This window comes from Ranitomeya variabilis, chromosome 8, assembly GCF_051348905.1.
Source record: "Ranitomeya variabilis isolate aRanVar5 chromosome 8, aRanVar5.hap1, whole genome shotgun sequence".
Taxonomy (NCBI): domain Eukaryota; kingdom Metazoa; phylum Chordata; class Amphibia; order Anura; family Dendrobatidae; genus Ranitomeya; species Ranitomeya variabilis.
This window is the reverse complement of record NC_135239.1, coordinates 36,371,225-36,388,466: the sequence shown is the minus strand read 5'-3', so window position 1 is coordinate 36,388,466 and position 17,242 is coordinate 36,371,225. Positions and strand designations below refer to the sequence as shown.

Below are 17,242 nucleotides of genomic sequence, written 5' to 3'. Positions count from 1 at the left end.
AGTGTTTTGGATCAGATTTTCATCCGCGTTTGATCTGACAGTTTTTACCATTAGTTTTCTCGTATGCAAAAAAAAAAAAAAAATTGCCAAACTTTTGCTCATTAAAATATAAAAAATGGACAACGCATGGATGGCAGGATGGCATCTGTGTGCTGAGCATGATTTTCATGGACTTGTAGGACTTTAATTAATGTCATCCACATGCAGCGGTTTAGAAATCTGCACTAAATAAATATTAATCATACGAACCCAGCCTTTACAATAGTTTCCCCTGTCCTGGAACACCATGCCAAAAACCATCATGGAATGGTTGATAAATGTGGCGCTATGTCTCTAAAGGTATCTCCACGTTCATTGATGGACTGCGGTTATCAAATGCCCAGTTTACGCTGCTGATTTTCCCTGGAGTATGCGGATGAGATTTTGTAACCAAGCACATTTTATATTAAAATGAGTGATTTTCCTGACAAAATCCACAAGAGAAGAGAAGGTATAAAAAATACGACTCCTGTTACATTTCCTAAAATCTGCGAGAATGCATGAAAATGGGATTTATGAAATAAAAAAAGCAACACTAGATTGTATTTCATTAGAATTTTGGGTGAGAACTCTGCACTGAAAATCTGCACCAAATCCTCAACATCTGAAACCACCGCCGTAGGGCCGGGGCTACAAGGCGACTGAAAGTGCATGTGATGTGATCATAAGATTGCATATGATCATTCCATCGGGAATAAATGAGCTATTCCCTATAGGGAAAAAAGTCACAAGGTATCTTATTACTTCTGCAGAAGTTGTGACATGATAGGAAGAAGTCACCTAATTGTTAATGATTATCTCTACTATGAATAAATGATTTATTCCGCCTGATGGAAGTGTAACAGATCTGACTATTCTCCCTGGTTTACTTGTAGCATGTAATAAGTCACCTTATGATAACTTATATGAGCAGCAATGCACATAAATCACATTTGCAGAAGTTACAACAATTTTTCTACAGTTGCACACATTACAGTCACAGCAGATATCTTCCAATGTATGAAAAGAAGAGATAAGAGCAGATTTTCCTACACTAAATTCATGACATGCTCTGAATATTACGTTTTGGGCTATTCGCTTGGTTTATACGTCTTATGTTTCGATATGGCTCCTTGCACCCGACAGAGGCCGAAAAGTGTCCTTCTGGCATCCGTTGTTCTGTCAGCCAACTAATAGAAAACAGCGCTTTGTTTCCATCCATTTCTGGGGGTTTCTTGACATATGTTTGGGGTCATTGTCCTGCTGGAAGACCCATGACCTAGGACGCAAACCCAGCTTTCTGACACTGGGCACTACATTGCAACCGAAAATACGTTGGTAATCTTTAGATTTCATAATGCTTTGCACACAGTCAAGGGACCCAGTGCCAGAGAGCGCAAAACAACCCCAAAGTATCTTTGAAAATCTCCACCATATTTGACTGTAGGTACTGCCTCTTTGCGGTACCACCAGCGGAACACCGTCACAACACACACACACACACTGTATACGCTACATGGGGTAGACAGGTCAAAGAAGAGAGCACAGACGGGAGAAGTCAGCTCATGGGGAAAGAGAGAGTGGATAGGTGGGTGAGCACACGGGGGGAGATGCTCAACGCTGCAAAGCCTGCCCCCATCGCGACATTACCGCCCTTCTGATGATAGCCTCCATCTAGTATATTATATCCTTTTTTTTGCCTAAAATACAAAGGAAATGTGTCATCTTTAACTTTAGGCCTTTTAGAGATTTTCATCTTCAGCTTGCTTAACTGTTCACAATAACAGTAATTTTGACCAGAGATGCCGAAACTTTTACATACCAATATATGTGTGTACATATGTGTGTTTGTGTATACCGTATATACACAGTGGGGAAAAAAGAGTACTTAATACACTGCCGATTTTGCAAGTTTTCCCACATACAAAAAATGAAGAGGTCTGTAATTTTTATCGTAGGTAAAATTCAGCTGTGAGACAGAATCTTAAAAAAAAAAAAAATCCAGAAAATCACATTGTATGATTTTTAGCATATATACTCGAGTATAAGCCGACCCCCCTAATGTTGCCACAAAAAAACTGAGAAAACTTAATGACTCGACTATAAGCCTAGGGTGGGAAAAGCAGAAGCTATTGGTAAATTTCAAAAATAAAAATAGGTACCAATAAAAGTAAAATTAATTGAGACATCAGTAGGTTAAGTGTTTTTGAATATCCGTATTGAATCAGGGGCCCCATATAATGCTCCATACAGTTAATGATGGGCCCCATAAAATGCTCCATACAAAATACGCCCCATATAATGCTCCATACAGTTTCTGATGGGCCCCACAAGATGCTCCATATTAAAATATGCCCCATATAATGCTGCATAAAGGTTAAAAATGGCCCCATAAGATGCTCCATACAAACATTTGCCCCATACAATGCTGCGTAAAGGTTGATTATGGCCCCATAAGATGCTCCATAGATTATGCCCCATATGCTGTTGCTGTGATTAAAGGGACTCTGTCACCTGAATTTGGAGGGAACAATTTTCAGCCATAGGGTCGGGGTTTTCGGGTGTTTGATTCACACTTTCCTTACCCGCTGGCTGCAATATTGGATTGAAGTTAATTCTCTGTCCTCCGTAGTACACGCCTGCGTAACGCAAGATTGCCTTGTGCAGGCGTGTACTACGGCGGACTGAGAATGAACTTCAATCCAATATTGCAGCCAGCGGGTAAGGAAAGGGTGAATCAAACACCAAAAAACCCTGCCCCTATGGCTGAAAATTGTTCCCTCCAAATTCAGGTGACAGAGTCCCTTTAACCCCTTTCTGCCAGCTGACGGAATAGTACGTCAGCTGGCAGAACCCCCACTTTGAGGTGGGCTCCGGCGGTGAGCCCACCTCAAAGCCGCGACACATCAGCTGTTTTGTACAGCTGACATGTGCGCGCAATGAGCGCGAGCGGAATCGCGATCCGCCTGCGCCCATTAACTAGTTAAATGCCGCCGTCAAACGCTGACAGCGGCATTTAACTAGCGCTCCCGGCCACGCGGCCGGAAGTGCTCTGACCGCTGACCCCCGTCACATGATCGGGGGTCATCGGTGCATTGCCATAACAACCAGAGGTCTCTTTGAGACCTCTATGGTTGTTGTTGGCCGATTGCTTTGAGCGCCACCCTGTGGTCGGCGTTCAAAGCAACCCTGGATTTCTGCTACATAGAGGTGATCTGTGCTTCACCTCTATGTAGCAGAGGCTATCGAGTTGTGCATGCTTCTAGCCTCCTATGGAGACTATTGAAGCATGCCAAAATAAAAAAAAGTGTTTAAAAATATTTAAATAAAATATATAAAAGTTTTTGCCCCAATCAAAATAAAACAATAAATAAAAAAAATTCAAACCTACACATATTTGGTATTACCGCGTTCAGAATCGCGCGATCTATCAGTAAAAACAAAGGATTAACTTGATTGCTAAATGGCGTAGCGAGAGAAAAAAATCACTCCAAAATTATGTTTTTTTGCTCGCCGCAACATTGCATTAAAATGCAATAACAGGCGATCAAAAGAACGTATCTGCACCAAAATGGTATAATTAAAAACGTTAGCTTGGCACGCAAAAAATAAGCCCTCACCTGACCCAGATCACGAAATTTGGTGACGCTACCGTTATTGGAAAATTGCACAAATTTTTTTTATTTTATTTTTTTTTAGCAAATTTTGGAATATTTTTTTTTGCCACTTAGATAAAAAAGAACCTAGACATGTTTGGTGTCTATGAACTTGTAATGACCTGGAGAATCATAATCGCAGGTCAGTTTTAGCATTTAGTGAACCTAGCAAAAAAGCCAAACAAAAAACAAGTGTGGGATTGCACTTTTTTTGCAATTTCATCGCACTTGGAATATTTTTCCCGTTTTCTGTTACACGACATGGTAAAACCAATGGTGTCATTCAAAAGTACAACTCGTCCCGCAAAAAATAAGCCCTCACATGGCCATATGGACAGAAAAATAAAAAAGTTATGGCTCTGGAAATAAGGGGAGCGAAAAACGAAAACGAAAAAAGCTCCGGGGGTGAAGGAGTGAAAAAAAAATTACATACTCACCTCTCGTCACTCAGGCCCCCGGCACTTGCAATATTCACCTGTCCCTGTTCTACCTCCGGGCGCCGCTCCGTCTTCCGGCTCTCTGACTGTTCAGGTAGAGGGAGCACACTAAACACGTCATCGCGCCCCTCTGACCTGAACATCACAGCCAGAGGATGCGGAAGACTAGAGCGGCACCTGGCGGTGGAACGGGGACAGGTGAATATCGCACAATGCTAACCCTCCCCCGTTATACTCACCGTCTCCCAGCGCGGTTCCTGCTTCTCACTGACAGATGGTCTCCGGGTGCCGGCAGCGCTTCCTGTGTTCAACGGTCACTGGTACCGCTCATTAAAGTAATGAATATGCGGCTCCACCCCTATGGGAGTGGAGTCGCATCCATATTCATTACTTTAACCCTATGGGACGGGAGTCGCATCCATATTCATTACTTTAATGAGCGGTACCACGTGACCGCTGAACACAGGAAGAGCTGCCGGCGCCTGGAGACCATTGGAGATGCCGGGACCGCGCCAGGAGTAGGTGAGTATGTGACAGCCGCCGCTCCCCCGCCGACCCCCTGGGACAATGACTCTAGTATAAGCCGAGAGGGGCACTTTCAGCCTAAAAAATGGGCTGAAAATCTCGGCTTATACTCTAGTATAGACGGTATTTTCCTGACTGTGTGTGTATATATATTGTATACATGAATATATTGTTTAAAAAGGACACGTCCGCCTGAGTTTACACCACATTTCGGCTGCACATTCATGACTTTGGTCTATGTTTGAGCTTTTTCTTTTTTTTTGCCATGTCCATCTTCGCCATCTACTGTGCTAATATTTCAGACTTCCAAGACTGATACGGTTGAGAAACTGCTCATACGGAGTCGAAATTTGCGTGTTTTGGACTCAACAGTTGACTCCACGTTCGAAAATCGAAGTCTGTGGCTCCGTCCGGGGTGTATCGAAATTGTGGGGTTTTTTAGGGGTTCATAGCGCATCCACGATAGAGCCACGAACACGTGGCCAAAAAAAAACATTGTGCACAGACCCTATTCGGCACTAAAGCATGGCTTTGAAATGACCCTTTTTTTTGTGCTTTACCCTAGTTTGGAGCAGACAGAACAATGGCTATCTGTAGATTTTTTTTCTTGAGTAACACATGTCACCCTCCCGGAGCTTCACAATTAATTTTAACCTCATAGCTTTTTTTTTCTGTTATTCCATTCATATCCATACTAAGCCATCATAGATTGCTATCATCTGACTTGCAAGATAACAGATCTCACAGACCAACCCCCCTTCTTCTTCCTCTTTTTTTTATGTGTGAGCTGTTGCTTTAAGGAAATGGTGATCAGTATCACTAGGCGCTCCTCTCCCCGTCCCCTCCCCCCAGCCCCGGTCACAGAATGCCATTTTTCCTATCATTAACCAAGCCGAACGCTTATTTTATGCTACGGATCCTTTTCATTTGTGCCGCGTCCCCTTCTGCCTGTTGCTGGGCATCATCCTAACCAGGCAAGGCAACATCGCCTGCAACAGGTGCCATGCTCTCCTCCTGCTCCTCATGAGTGGCCAGGGTCTGCCAGAGGCTTGTGCTGGGAACAACCCTGCCAGGGCTCAGGGATAGGATTTTTCACATTTTACTGTTCCTGCTGGCAGTGACAGCTCCTCACCGCTTGTGGGAGGGAGCAGCCTCTCCCAATGAGATAAGGACAGCAGACAGGTGTTTTCTGCTTTCCTTCTATCCTGGTCACACCACTCATCGCAGCCTGAATTCTGTCTTCTCCGCTTTTCACCAAATCATCTGCAAATTATCTCGTCAAGGGGCGAGGCAGCAGCTGCAACCGGAGCCCGGCACCCAACCAGTTAACGCTCTAATCTCCAGGATGTCATCAAATATTTTATTTTCGACCTATTAGATGCCGCCTTGTTATCAGGATGGCAACAGAATATCTTCCTGTTCTTCTCCGCCAGCACGAACTATGGAGGCTACCTCCGCCGCTGCTGCCGCCACGCTGCACATTATTATCCTCGCTGCTATTTTAGCAGCCCATTGAAATGCAAACGATCAACATGCCTCTGTGCAAATATTGGACCTGAGCTCCCGGAAAGAAAGCGAGGAAACCAGAAGAGGGATGAACGTGCCGAGAAAGTGAAAAATGTCATCCTGTTTGTGCCTCAAAAATGAAGGAACCTGAGAGTTTTGTTGGTTTTTAGGTTCTGGAAGGAGAATCCAGGTGGTGTAAGGAGATTGTCAATGGTCCATGGAGGAAAAAAAAAGATTGTAAATTAGCTCCTCACCAAAAGGAAGGAAACTATCACACGTGAGCCAAACCATTTGGTACGAGTCGTGTGGCTTTTGATGACCTTTGACGTCCACCTTCTGTTCCGAGAACCTTTTTCTTTGGATAGCTATTACTTTTTTGGGACCTTCCACGATAAAATTCTTCGCAATAATGTTTTTTTTTTAATATCAATATGTATGTAATTTATTGGTAAACTTTTTTGGAAACTGCAATAACTTTTTGATTGTGCGTGATACTTTATATTTTAATCTTGTGCGTGACGATGACCTGCTGATGGTTTGCAGCGGTTGACCGGTCAATTGCAATTTTGGTTGTCACCTTGTTGTTTCTTAGAATGAAAATTCTGCGCAAAGAACAAGCTGATGTAGCAATCCAAGGCTTTCCAGACATTTTTTGAATACTTTCACGGTCCTAAGCTCCCTCCTTCACTAATACTCCTCAGCGTTGGTTACTGGTATCGCTCCACAGACACAGACTTCTACCCTTCTCCAGACCTAAGAGCTTTCATTATGATGATAATATTCTTGTGATACTGAAACTGAGAACACTCCAGCCATGAAAGGTCTACTGACAAGACAACGTGTGTGAATGGGATCTAGGTAGCACAGTTCCCTCCCAGAAACCCACCTGCTTATTGAGTATAGAAGGGAAACTCGAATTTCGCCAGATTGGACTCCTCCCCTACATTAAGATCTATAAAGCCAGGTTGTAAACGGGTTCTAGTATTTGGACCCTCGCTGACAAGCAGGTTTTTACCTCCTCGCAAGTTGACGGTGGACTTGTCAAGATGATGGAAGAAATCTCCATTTCCATGGCCTACGATGCCCACATCTTCAGCCAACTCTCGGATGAGGACATTTTGGCCCAGCTAGTGGAGATCAGTAAACCTAAACCCGTGGTAAGTTGGACTAATACTTGGGACCCTTAAATAATTGTTTCTTGAAAATGAGATCTGATCTTGTTTCTTGTCTTAATAGTTTAGGGAAGGAAAGCTATAATGTTTGGTATAGTACAGGCGATTGTGATACATACACATATACCTATTTATGAGCTTATGTTGTGTAGTAGTTATATTGCAAGCATAGGTTTATATGATTTTTTTTTCTATTTCGTTGTGCGCTCTATTGCTCTCTGTAATCAGCCATTTGAGGCTGGTTCTCTTCTTTAATGGGATTGTAGGGAGAGCACCGCTGCTTTGTTTTTAACTGGGATGAACAGACAGGATGACTGTATGAAGACTGCAGTAATATGCTATTGCAGGGACAGCTCAATGTTTTATTGCTATGTCCCTGGAAATGACCCTGTATGTTGCCATCAAGTCATGGTCAGTTTTTTAAAGAGGATCGGTCCGCTCTCCTCATGTTCTCCATGAAGTAACAATTATGTGGCATCTTTTCCTGTAACTTTGCTAATTAATTTACCACTGGTTGTTACCATTCTCCTTATCAAAGAGCAGTCATATGGCCGTACAAATCGGACCGCAATGCTCGGACTGGACGGCGGCTCTCCCCACCCGAGCGTAACAGCTGCATAGAAATAGATGAAGCGGTCCTGCTCGGTTCAGGAGAGCCACCGACCAGTCTGAGCATTGCGATCCAATCTTGGTCCGATTAATACGCACATCTGCCTGCGCTCTCAGTCTCAGACTGCCGGTAACGATTGGACAGTATCTGGCTATGTATGGCCAACAACCCAACCGGTGACCCGCAGTTACCAATTTACTGATACAGGAAAAAGTCTATATCTTTGTACTGTGTTGGCCAGTAGATAGAAAAATATTAAAATTTGAGAGTCCTCAGTGGTTGATACCATTCTACGCCTGACGAAGAGACCTGAGCAGTCTCGAAAGCTTGCAATTTGTTACCAACTTTTCAGTTAGGTATCAAGTGATGAGCGAGCGTCTTGGGATAAGGTGTTATCTGAGCATGCTCGTGTCCTAATCGATTATTTTGGCGTGCTTCTAAAAAATGCTCAAGTCCCCGCGGCTGCATGTCTTGTAACTGTTCAACAGTCGCAACGCACACCGGGATTGTCTAACAAACAGACAATCCCTGCTTGTTCTGCAGCTGTCAAACTGCCGTGAGACATGCAGCCGCGGCGACTTGAGCATTTTTTTGAGCATGCTGAAATAATCGATTAGGATACGAGCATGCTCAGATAACACCTTATCCCAACACGCACGCTCATCACTTGATACCTAACTGAAAAGTTGGTAACAAATTGCAAGCTTTCGAGACTTGCTCAGGTCTCTTCGTCAGGCGTAGAATGGTATCAACCAAATTGTAATATTTTTCAATTTACTGATACATTTCTAGGAGGGATAACAGAGGGAACAGCACCTTGCAGAAGCTCCAAAATTTCAATTTTGAGTGGAATGCATTTACCTAAGGGTGCAGTTGTTGTAAAATACATGTTGGTCATTCAGAAGGGTTGAGATAGCTCAAGGGTCCTCGTTTTCTGGCCAGGTAAACGCATTAATAAATAAATACTTAATTAGTAAGATCCGCCGTGTTTCTGCCTTTGACCCTGGATCTGGGTCCACATGCGCTCCCTTATAGCTTCCGTCTGGTTGGACACTTTTTTGGTAATGACTTTCATCACTCTCATGCTTTCAGCCAAAATATTTTTAGCTTTGAAAAGTTAGGTAATTTTTTCGGGTGGTTGGATATTCAGTATTCTGACTACTTTGATTTTTTGCAATGTTTAGACTTGTTGCGGTAATTCCCCTGCCTTGTTTCCCCCATCAGTTGCTTCAGCAGGTGCATCTTAGAATAGTGTCTACATGCACTCGGTAAAAAAAACCCATCAGCCAAGTTTCCACCATGTCCCTCTGTAGAGCCCAGCGAATCCAGGCCTCATTCAGAACTCCATTATTGTTTTCATACGTGGGGAAAAAAAAAAAAGTTTCTCCTACTTAATACCATGTTAAGAATGGACTGCGCTCTGATGCCATCCATGTGCCGTCCGTTACTTTCACAGACCCATAGACTTGTATGGGTGATCTGGATCCATTCATTGGATTGACATGTCTCAGCGATCGATATATACATACACACATAAAGGAGTATATGTGTGGATATATGGCCGTGTGTGTGTGTGTGTGTATATATATATATATGTATGTATGTATATATATATATATATATATATATATATATATATATATATATATATATATATATTGTGGGCTTTACAATCATTACAAGGATCTAAGAGGAAAACCTTTTGCCTGCCTGGTCCCTTGTTTTTGCCAGGATGGGAAAAGTTCCATTTTGTCAAAATAACAAGTCGTTCAGGTTCAGGGAGTCAGGGAAGTTTGGCCGGCAGAGCCAGAATCAGATGTACATAATGACCAGAGTTGACCCCCTCCTGATTTTTCCTGATATTTCTGCTTTTTCCTCTGACTGTGATCAGCCTGAAAATTTTTTTTGTCACCATTGAAACTCGGTAGACGGTGTCACGTGTCATGAAGGTGTCATGTAGGAAACTTTGCTGGGCGTGCGGGTCTCTTTACCCAGTTAGTTGACTTTTACCTGCGGTTTCCTAACCTCTGTTCTAATAACTGCCACTATAAAACATGTCTGGAGGCGCACAAACCACAAGGTATACAACAGGGGTTGTGAACGGGTTAACAGGTGCAAAGCAAGCTCAGAAGAAAGATCATGGTACGGAGAAAGTCTGATAATCCGGTATGTTCTGGGCTATTGGATTATCCAAGCTGTAGATGTTTCATAGTTATTCCATCCAGAATGCCCCTTTATCACTCATCCCCAGATAGCTGATAACTTGTTGATCGATGGGGGGTCCAACCACTGAGACCCGGACTGCTCTGCATTAGACGGAGCAGCAGTGCGCATGCTTGACTGCCGTTGCATTCATTCTCAGCGGCTGGTTGAGCATACGCACTGCTGCTCTATCTACATAAAAGTGGCCCATTCTGGCAATCCTTGGTAGGTGATCATTAATTCCAACCGGAATACCCCTTTAAAGCGGTAATCCCAAATGCATACATGTCTGATAGATGCGTTTCCCACCTCTGAGACCTGCACCTTCCTCCCATCATTTCTTCCTGCCTGGTGACGGCTCATCTAAACCGAGATTGACTGGAGAGGTGGCGGCTCATCTGTCATCATTCACTTCTATGGGAGTCGTGGCTGTTTTAGTAATTCCCATAGAATTCCCATGAAGAGCACATAGGGCAGGCGCAGCCACCTCTCCACTCACTCCTCCTCTAATGGTCGCACATGGATGGGAGTTAGAGGATTGTGACTTCAGGTTTGTCCCCTATTGGTAGAAGGGTCTTTCACATTGATCACAGGGAGTCTTACTGCTGGGCCTCCCAGTGAATAGCTGTAATCTGTGGTGGATCGAACATTCAAATTCGCATACAGCGCCGCCACAGGCGAAATAATGCATTACACAGCTCCCAATAAAATCAGTGGACCATCCCTACAATTTATTTTTGGCCTTTCAGATAAAGTACTTGAAAATGCTTTTTGTAAGAAAGCTGTATGCGTTTCTGAACACTTTACCATACATTTGGCTTTCATTTTCATGTACTTGTCAAAACGGAATACGATTTTGAGATTTAGCTTTGATTGTGGGAAAGTTGCTTGTACCCTGCACTTCCTGTCACTTTTATAACCAGAGAGACAAAAAGGAGATTTTTGTTGCTATAATAAGTTTAAAAAAAAAAATATGGAGCTGCCGGTCCTCCTGTGATTTTGGCTAACTCCTTGCTTTGATCACGTGGAGTCTTACAGATCCCAAGAATGGGGGCTCAAAAGTCCTGAATGAGCGTGACCAACACACCATTTACGCCTATGGGAGCATTGGTGCACGTGTGGGAGCTACGTACCCGTAGGCGCTGGTCACACCTGTGCACTACCGCTCCATTCACATTGACCTCCATTGTGATCAGTGGGGGGCAGTTATTTTTTTTGCCTTATCGTGCGTCTGCAGTACATCAAAAAATCTATTCAAGCTTAATGCTCACCACTGCCGGCAGGAGGACAAAAACAAATAAAGGCTATCAATAGGAAAGAGCCAGTGAGAGCTCTCCCACCCACCCCTGTTTCTTCAGGTGTTGCCCACCATGGCAGTTTCTTCGTGCTTCCCGTGTGTCTTCAGGTATATATGCCTATGAACTTTTTTCAAGCACTCACATTAAATGGACATTTCTGGCTTTTTTTTCCCTCCTGCCAGCAGTGGGGAGCATTAAGCTTGAATAGATATTTTGATGCTCACACTTTTTTGTGTGTTTTGTGACCTCTGTACCATGCAATTCTAAACTAACTCTGTTTACTGACATCTATCCCATTATTGTAGGGGACGACTGGGTCACATTCTGGACATGAATAGGTCAGGTTTGATGTTTGGTCACAGTTGCGATGAATGATTAGTCATTAATTATTCTCATAAACTATTGTAATTTATTGATTTGTGATTCTGTCCTAGCTTATTATTAATTGCCAGTTTTGTACTGTTGATTCAACACACGATTATGAAAACTGACAGGTTGTCACCGTTTAATATTGAGGGGTGCGGGTTGACCGCCATGATGTATATTTGTTTTTATTGTTTGTGGATTTATGTGTCCTAACGTCCAAATACAGCTATATATTTTATTATAGTTTTCTTGATCTGAGTATTGAAACAGGTGTGCACACCTATTTGTGTCTGGTCTTTTTTGCAGCAGTAGTTTGTACACAGCTCTTCCCTTGCAAATCCCGTGACCATTGTGGAAGGGGAAATCCATACATCTATGAGAGAGACTCATCTCAGCCCCGTTATAACTTACAGGGGAATCATTTCATTAAGGAGGGCTTCACATGTCTGATGCCCACAATGTCCAGGGACTCGCAGCTATGTAGTTCGGGTCGCGAGACTCATGGTTGCGTAGTTCGGGTTGGGAGACTCATGGTTGCGTAGTTCGGGTTGGAAGACTCATGGTTGTGTAGTTCGGGTCGCGAGACTCATGGTTGCGTAGTTCGGGTTGGGAGACTCATGGTTGCGTAGTTCGGGTTGGGAGACTCATGGTTGCGTAGTTCGGGTTGGGAGACTCATGGTTGCGTAGTTTGGGTCGTTAGACTCTTGGTTGCGTAGTTCGGGTTGGGAGACTCATGGTTGCATTATTCAAGTTGGGAGACTCATGGTTGTATAGTTCGTGTTGGGAGACTCATGGTTACGTAGTTCGGGTTGGGAGACTCATGGTTGTGTAGTTCGGGTCGCGAGACTCATGGTTGTATAGTTCGGGTTGGGGGACTCATGGTTGCGTAGTTTGGGTTGGAAGACTCATGGTTGCGTAGTTCGGGTTGGGAGACTCATGGTTGTATAGTTCGGGTTGGGAGACTCATGGTTACGTAGTTCGGGTTGGGAGACTCATGGTTGTGTAGTTCGGGTCACGAGACTCATGGTTGCGTAGTTCAGGTTGGGAGACTCATGGTTGCGTAGTTCGGGTTGGGAGACTCATGGTTGCATTATTCGGGTTGGGAGACTCATGGTTGCGTAGTTCGGGTTGGGAGACTCATGGTTGCGTAGTTCGGGTTGGGAGACTCATGGTTGTGTAGTTCGGGTCGCGAGACTCATGGTTGCGTAGTTCGGGTTGGGAGACTCATGGTTGCGTAGTTCGGGTTGGGAGACTCATGGTTGCGTAGTTCGGGTTGGCAGACTCATGGTTGCGTAGTTTGGGTCGTTAGACTCTTGGTTGCGTAGTTCGGGTTGGGAGACTCATGGTTGCATTATTCGGGTTGGGAGACTCATGGTTGTATAGTTCGTGTTGGGAGACTCATGGTTACGTAGTTCGGGTTGGGAGACTCATGGTTGTGTAGTTCGGGTCGCGAGACTCATGGTTGTATAGTTCGGGTTGGGGGACTCATGGTTGCGTAGTTTGGGTTGGAAGACTCATGGTTGCGTAGTTCGGGTTGGGAGACTCATGGTTGTATAGTTCGGGTTGGGAGACTCATGGTTACGTAGTTTGGGTTGGGAGACTCATGGTTGTGTAGTTCGGGTCACGAGACTCATGGTTGCGTAGTTCAGGTTGGGAGACTCATGGTTGCGTAGTTCGGGTTGGGAGACTCATGGTTGCGTAGTTCGGGTTGGGAGACTCATGGTTGCGTATTTCAGGTTGGGAGACTCATGGTTGTATAGCTCAGGTTGGGAGACTCATGGTTGCGTAGTTCGGGTTGGGAGACTCATGGTTGCGTAGTTCGGGTTGGGAGACTCATGGTTGTGTAGTTCGGGTCGCGAGACTCATGGTTGCGTAGTTCAGGTTGGGAGACTCATGGTTACGTAGTTCGGGTTGGGAGACTCATGGTTGTGTAGTTCGGGTCGCGAGACTCATGGTTGTATAGTTCGGGTTGGGGGACTCATGGTTGCGTAGTTTGGGTTGGAAGACTTATGGTTGCGTAGTTCGGGTTGGGAGACTCATGGTTGTATAGTTCGGGTTGGGAGACTCATGGTTACGTAGTTCGGGTTGGGAGACTCATGGTTGTGTAGTTCGGGTCACGAGACTCATGGTTGCGTAGTTCAGGTTGGGAGACTCATGGTTGCGTAGTTCGGGTTGGGAGACTCATGGTTGCGTAGTTCGGGTTGGGAGACTCATGGTTGCGTATTTCAGGTTGGGAGACTCATGGTTGTATAGCTCAGGTTGGGAGACTCATGGTTGCGTAGTTCGGGTTGGGAGACTCATGGTTGCGTAGTTCGGGTTGGGAGACTCATGGTTGTATAGTTCGGGTTGGGAGACTCATGGTTGCGTAGTTCGGGTTGGGAGACTCATGGTTGCATAGTTCAGGTTGGGAAACTCATGGTTGCGTAGTTCGGGTTGGGAGACTCATGGTTGCGTAGTTCGGGTTGGGAGACTTGTGACTGCTTAGGTCGGGTCGGGAGATCCACTGCTGTGGCGTACAGGTCAGGAGACTCACGGTTGTGGCGGTCGAGTTGGGAGACCTGCTGCTGTCGAGTTAGGGTCTGGAGACCCGCTGCCTTCGAGTTTAGGTCAAGGAAACATCGCAGTCTGCACCTGTATTGTGAAGGCGTAGAACAAGTTGGTCTGGGCAGACGGGCCCAGAGTACCAGAGAATCCCCTGGTGGACCTGGTCCCTGACACAACACAAGGTCTGACCTCTGTACATTTATTGCATTCTGTGGTACCACAGAGGCAGTCCCAGCCTAAAACTCTAGAGAACAGGACATTTGTAGTGAACTTTCTGCATAAAGAGATGAGAGAACCGGGCCTGCTGAATTGTTTGTGTCTGACACAATCTAAGGAAATGGTGTTGTCTCCGCGAGTACAGGAAACCTACGTTACGTCACTCATATCACCCATTAGGAAAAAAACCTCACAGATAAATCCGCAGCATCTGACTTTCCTACACATGACCGGATACGCACGCTGTCCTGGAAATGTTATCTGAGAGCTGCTGGCCCCAGGCAAAAATATCATTGCAATTGTGAAATAGTCAGGAGGCGAAGAGTTAACCTGATGTGAAATATTCTGAGCATTCCACCAACCCTGCAGTCAATGTAGTGCAAGGGTTAACCCTATGGGGAGGTCAGCAGATCCTGGCAGGTGCTATTGTAAGTGAAGCCTCTGCCCCCCATTCCATAGGCTGCTCTACAGGATCCCAGGGGGCGGTGGGCAGTGGAAGGGCAGGATATTCCTGTATGGGTAGCACAACTGGCTCTGCTCCATGTGTACAGTGACACCAAGATCCTCCATTTACTTGCTCCCAATTACTTAAGAGTAAACTACTACTCTCAGCATCCTCACGCAACACAAACATCAATATCAGACAAGTCTCCATAGGGCCTGAAAATCTGTCTACATGTAATATTTTTTTGCTTACATTAATACAAAAAATTATGTAATTTTTTTATTTGCTACATTGCAATTTAGCCACCACCGTGTTGACCCTTTGCAATGCACAGGGGATAAATCGGTGTGCAGTACTATGGATATTACACTAAGCGTTGTGTGGACTCGTTATTAAAGCAGATCTATACTTTTTTTTTTTTGCAAAATAGAAATGTTCAGGGACTGGCAATATCATTGGTGCAACCTGTTAAACTCCAGAGGGGCCCGAGAGGTAAGGGGGCCACATGCACCTCCAAAGCAGCAAGGTGCTTCTGCCCCAGACACATATACAGTTCTTGCACAGTGCCCTCTTCTGTCTATGTCTGGAAATGCATCTTGCTCCATCAGAACCATCTTATATTGGCAGAACGGCTGCTTCTTTCACATATCTTTTTTTTTTTTTTTTCTTGTGCAAGAAAAGCAAACCGATTTCCATTAATGAGCTTGATCATATTTTCAGCAGTGTGAAGCTTCTCCTGCAGTCAGTGAAAAATGGGAAGCGCTATGATGCAACTAGGACTGTGCTGTCAAAATTTTTCACGGTGTGTGTTTTTTGTCTGGGAAAAACTCAGATATAACAGACACATAGCAATACAGATGTGGGATTGGGGTCTGAGGCCACGTTCTCATGGTCCGCTGAGTATATTGGACCGGTCACTCCGAGTGCACGGGCAGCCTGCTATATACATGCGTCAGGCTGGTCTGTGCATGTGATCGCTGCAGATCTCAGAAGATGATCCATAGATATTCAGTCGCTGTGCAGCTGTTACAGATATTTCTACTGTAAATCGGTGGATATTGGACTGGTCTCTAGTGTAACGAGCGCTGCTGATCCGGGACCCCGCTGATATCACAGTTTTGTATATATCCATTAGGCTTGGAATGATTCCCTTTAAGAACGGCCCCTTGAAACATTGAAGGCAGAAAGTGCGATATTTGTTTTTTTCCTCCTCTCTTCGGGTGATTATCTCATGGCATTAATCATATAAAGCAGCACAAGGTTTTCCGAGAGATTAAACCCGTGAGATTTAATCAGATGCTGAGCGGCGGCCATGCTGTGCAGTGTGCTGGGTGCCATGTGTCTATTATTACAGGCCGGGCGGATGGCACATCTGGGTTATGTTCAGTGTTTACTGGTGTAAAAATAGGATTTCAACCAACTACCATGTCAGAGCATGCTGGGGGTTGTAGTGACACAAGCCAAGGGACTACAGGTGTAGACAAAATATTGTCTGGTTGCTGCAAACCTGGGAAATACTTGCTGCCCATAGACCTAATATATGGTGATCTCATATTATATGTAGTTGGAAACCCTTAACACTATTAAAAGGGTAGGGGGAAAAGGAGGAGCAAATCCTTTTTTGGGGGGAAAGTTGGGTTCTGCGCATCCAGATTCCACCGAGTAATTTCTAGCCGTGTCTTCATGATCTATTGTTAAGATTTCCCCTTTGACATACAAGTTTTTGGCCATTTCTCATTAAAGTGGTTATCCAGGTTCAGGGTTAAAGTCACTCTATGTTACAGCAAATTTGTGATTCCACACAGCGTGCAGTGTGCACATTGTCAGGATTTGCCAGCACTGGGAGCAGGCGGGCGCATGACCCCAACGTGACGTGACGTGAATTGAGGATGGACACAGTCTAGTTGGTATGTTGCGAGAAGGATGCAAACTGCAGGTGAATCTTGACAGCGCGCACTGAGCACGCTGAGGATTCACAGATCTGCAGTCCTGAGTCTTGACGGCTGTCGCTATACGGAATCATATTGGATGTGAAATACATTCTTACATTTCACTAACGACTCCAAATTCCCACCAAACATCAAATAGAATATTGAAGCATACAAATAAAAGCCCTAAATAAGCTGCAATTCACATTACAACCACTGGGTGGCCACATGTAGACATATAGCATAAACCTCTCCTGACAGAGTATCGCAAAATCGTGTTTTAGGGATCAATGGGGGCGTAAAAAAATGGTAATCTCAC

General features: G+C 44.7%; 1 protein-coding gene across 10 annotated transcripts in view; it reads left to right on the top strand.

Moving 5' to 3' along the window:
- RABGAP1L (RAB GTPase activating protein 1 like) overlaps positions 1-17,242 on the top strand; it is a 268,486-nt gene that overhangs the window by 226,230 nt on the left and 25,014 nt on the right. The window contains exon 1 of one of the 10 annotated variants that reach the window (XM_077277816.1): positions 5,499-7,299. The exons of 7 other annotated variants lie outside the window; for them this stretch is intronic. In XM_077277816.1, coding sequence (XP_077133931.1) covers positions 7,189-7,299 — 111 coding nt within the window. In that variant the 5' untranslated portion in view covers positions 5,499-7,188. Of the gene's footprint in view, positions 1-5,498; positions 7,300-17,242 lie in introns of those variants that run through there. 2 more of the 10 variants (XR_013218591.1, XM_077277818.1) reach the window with 2 other exon arrangements.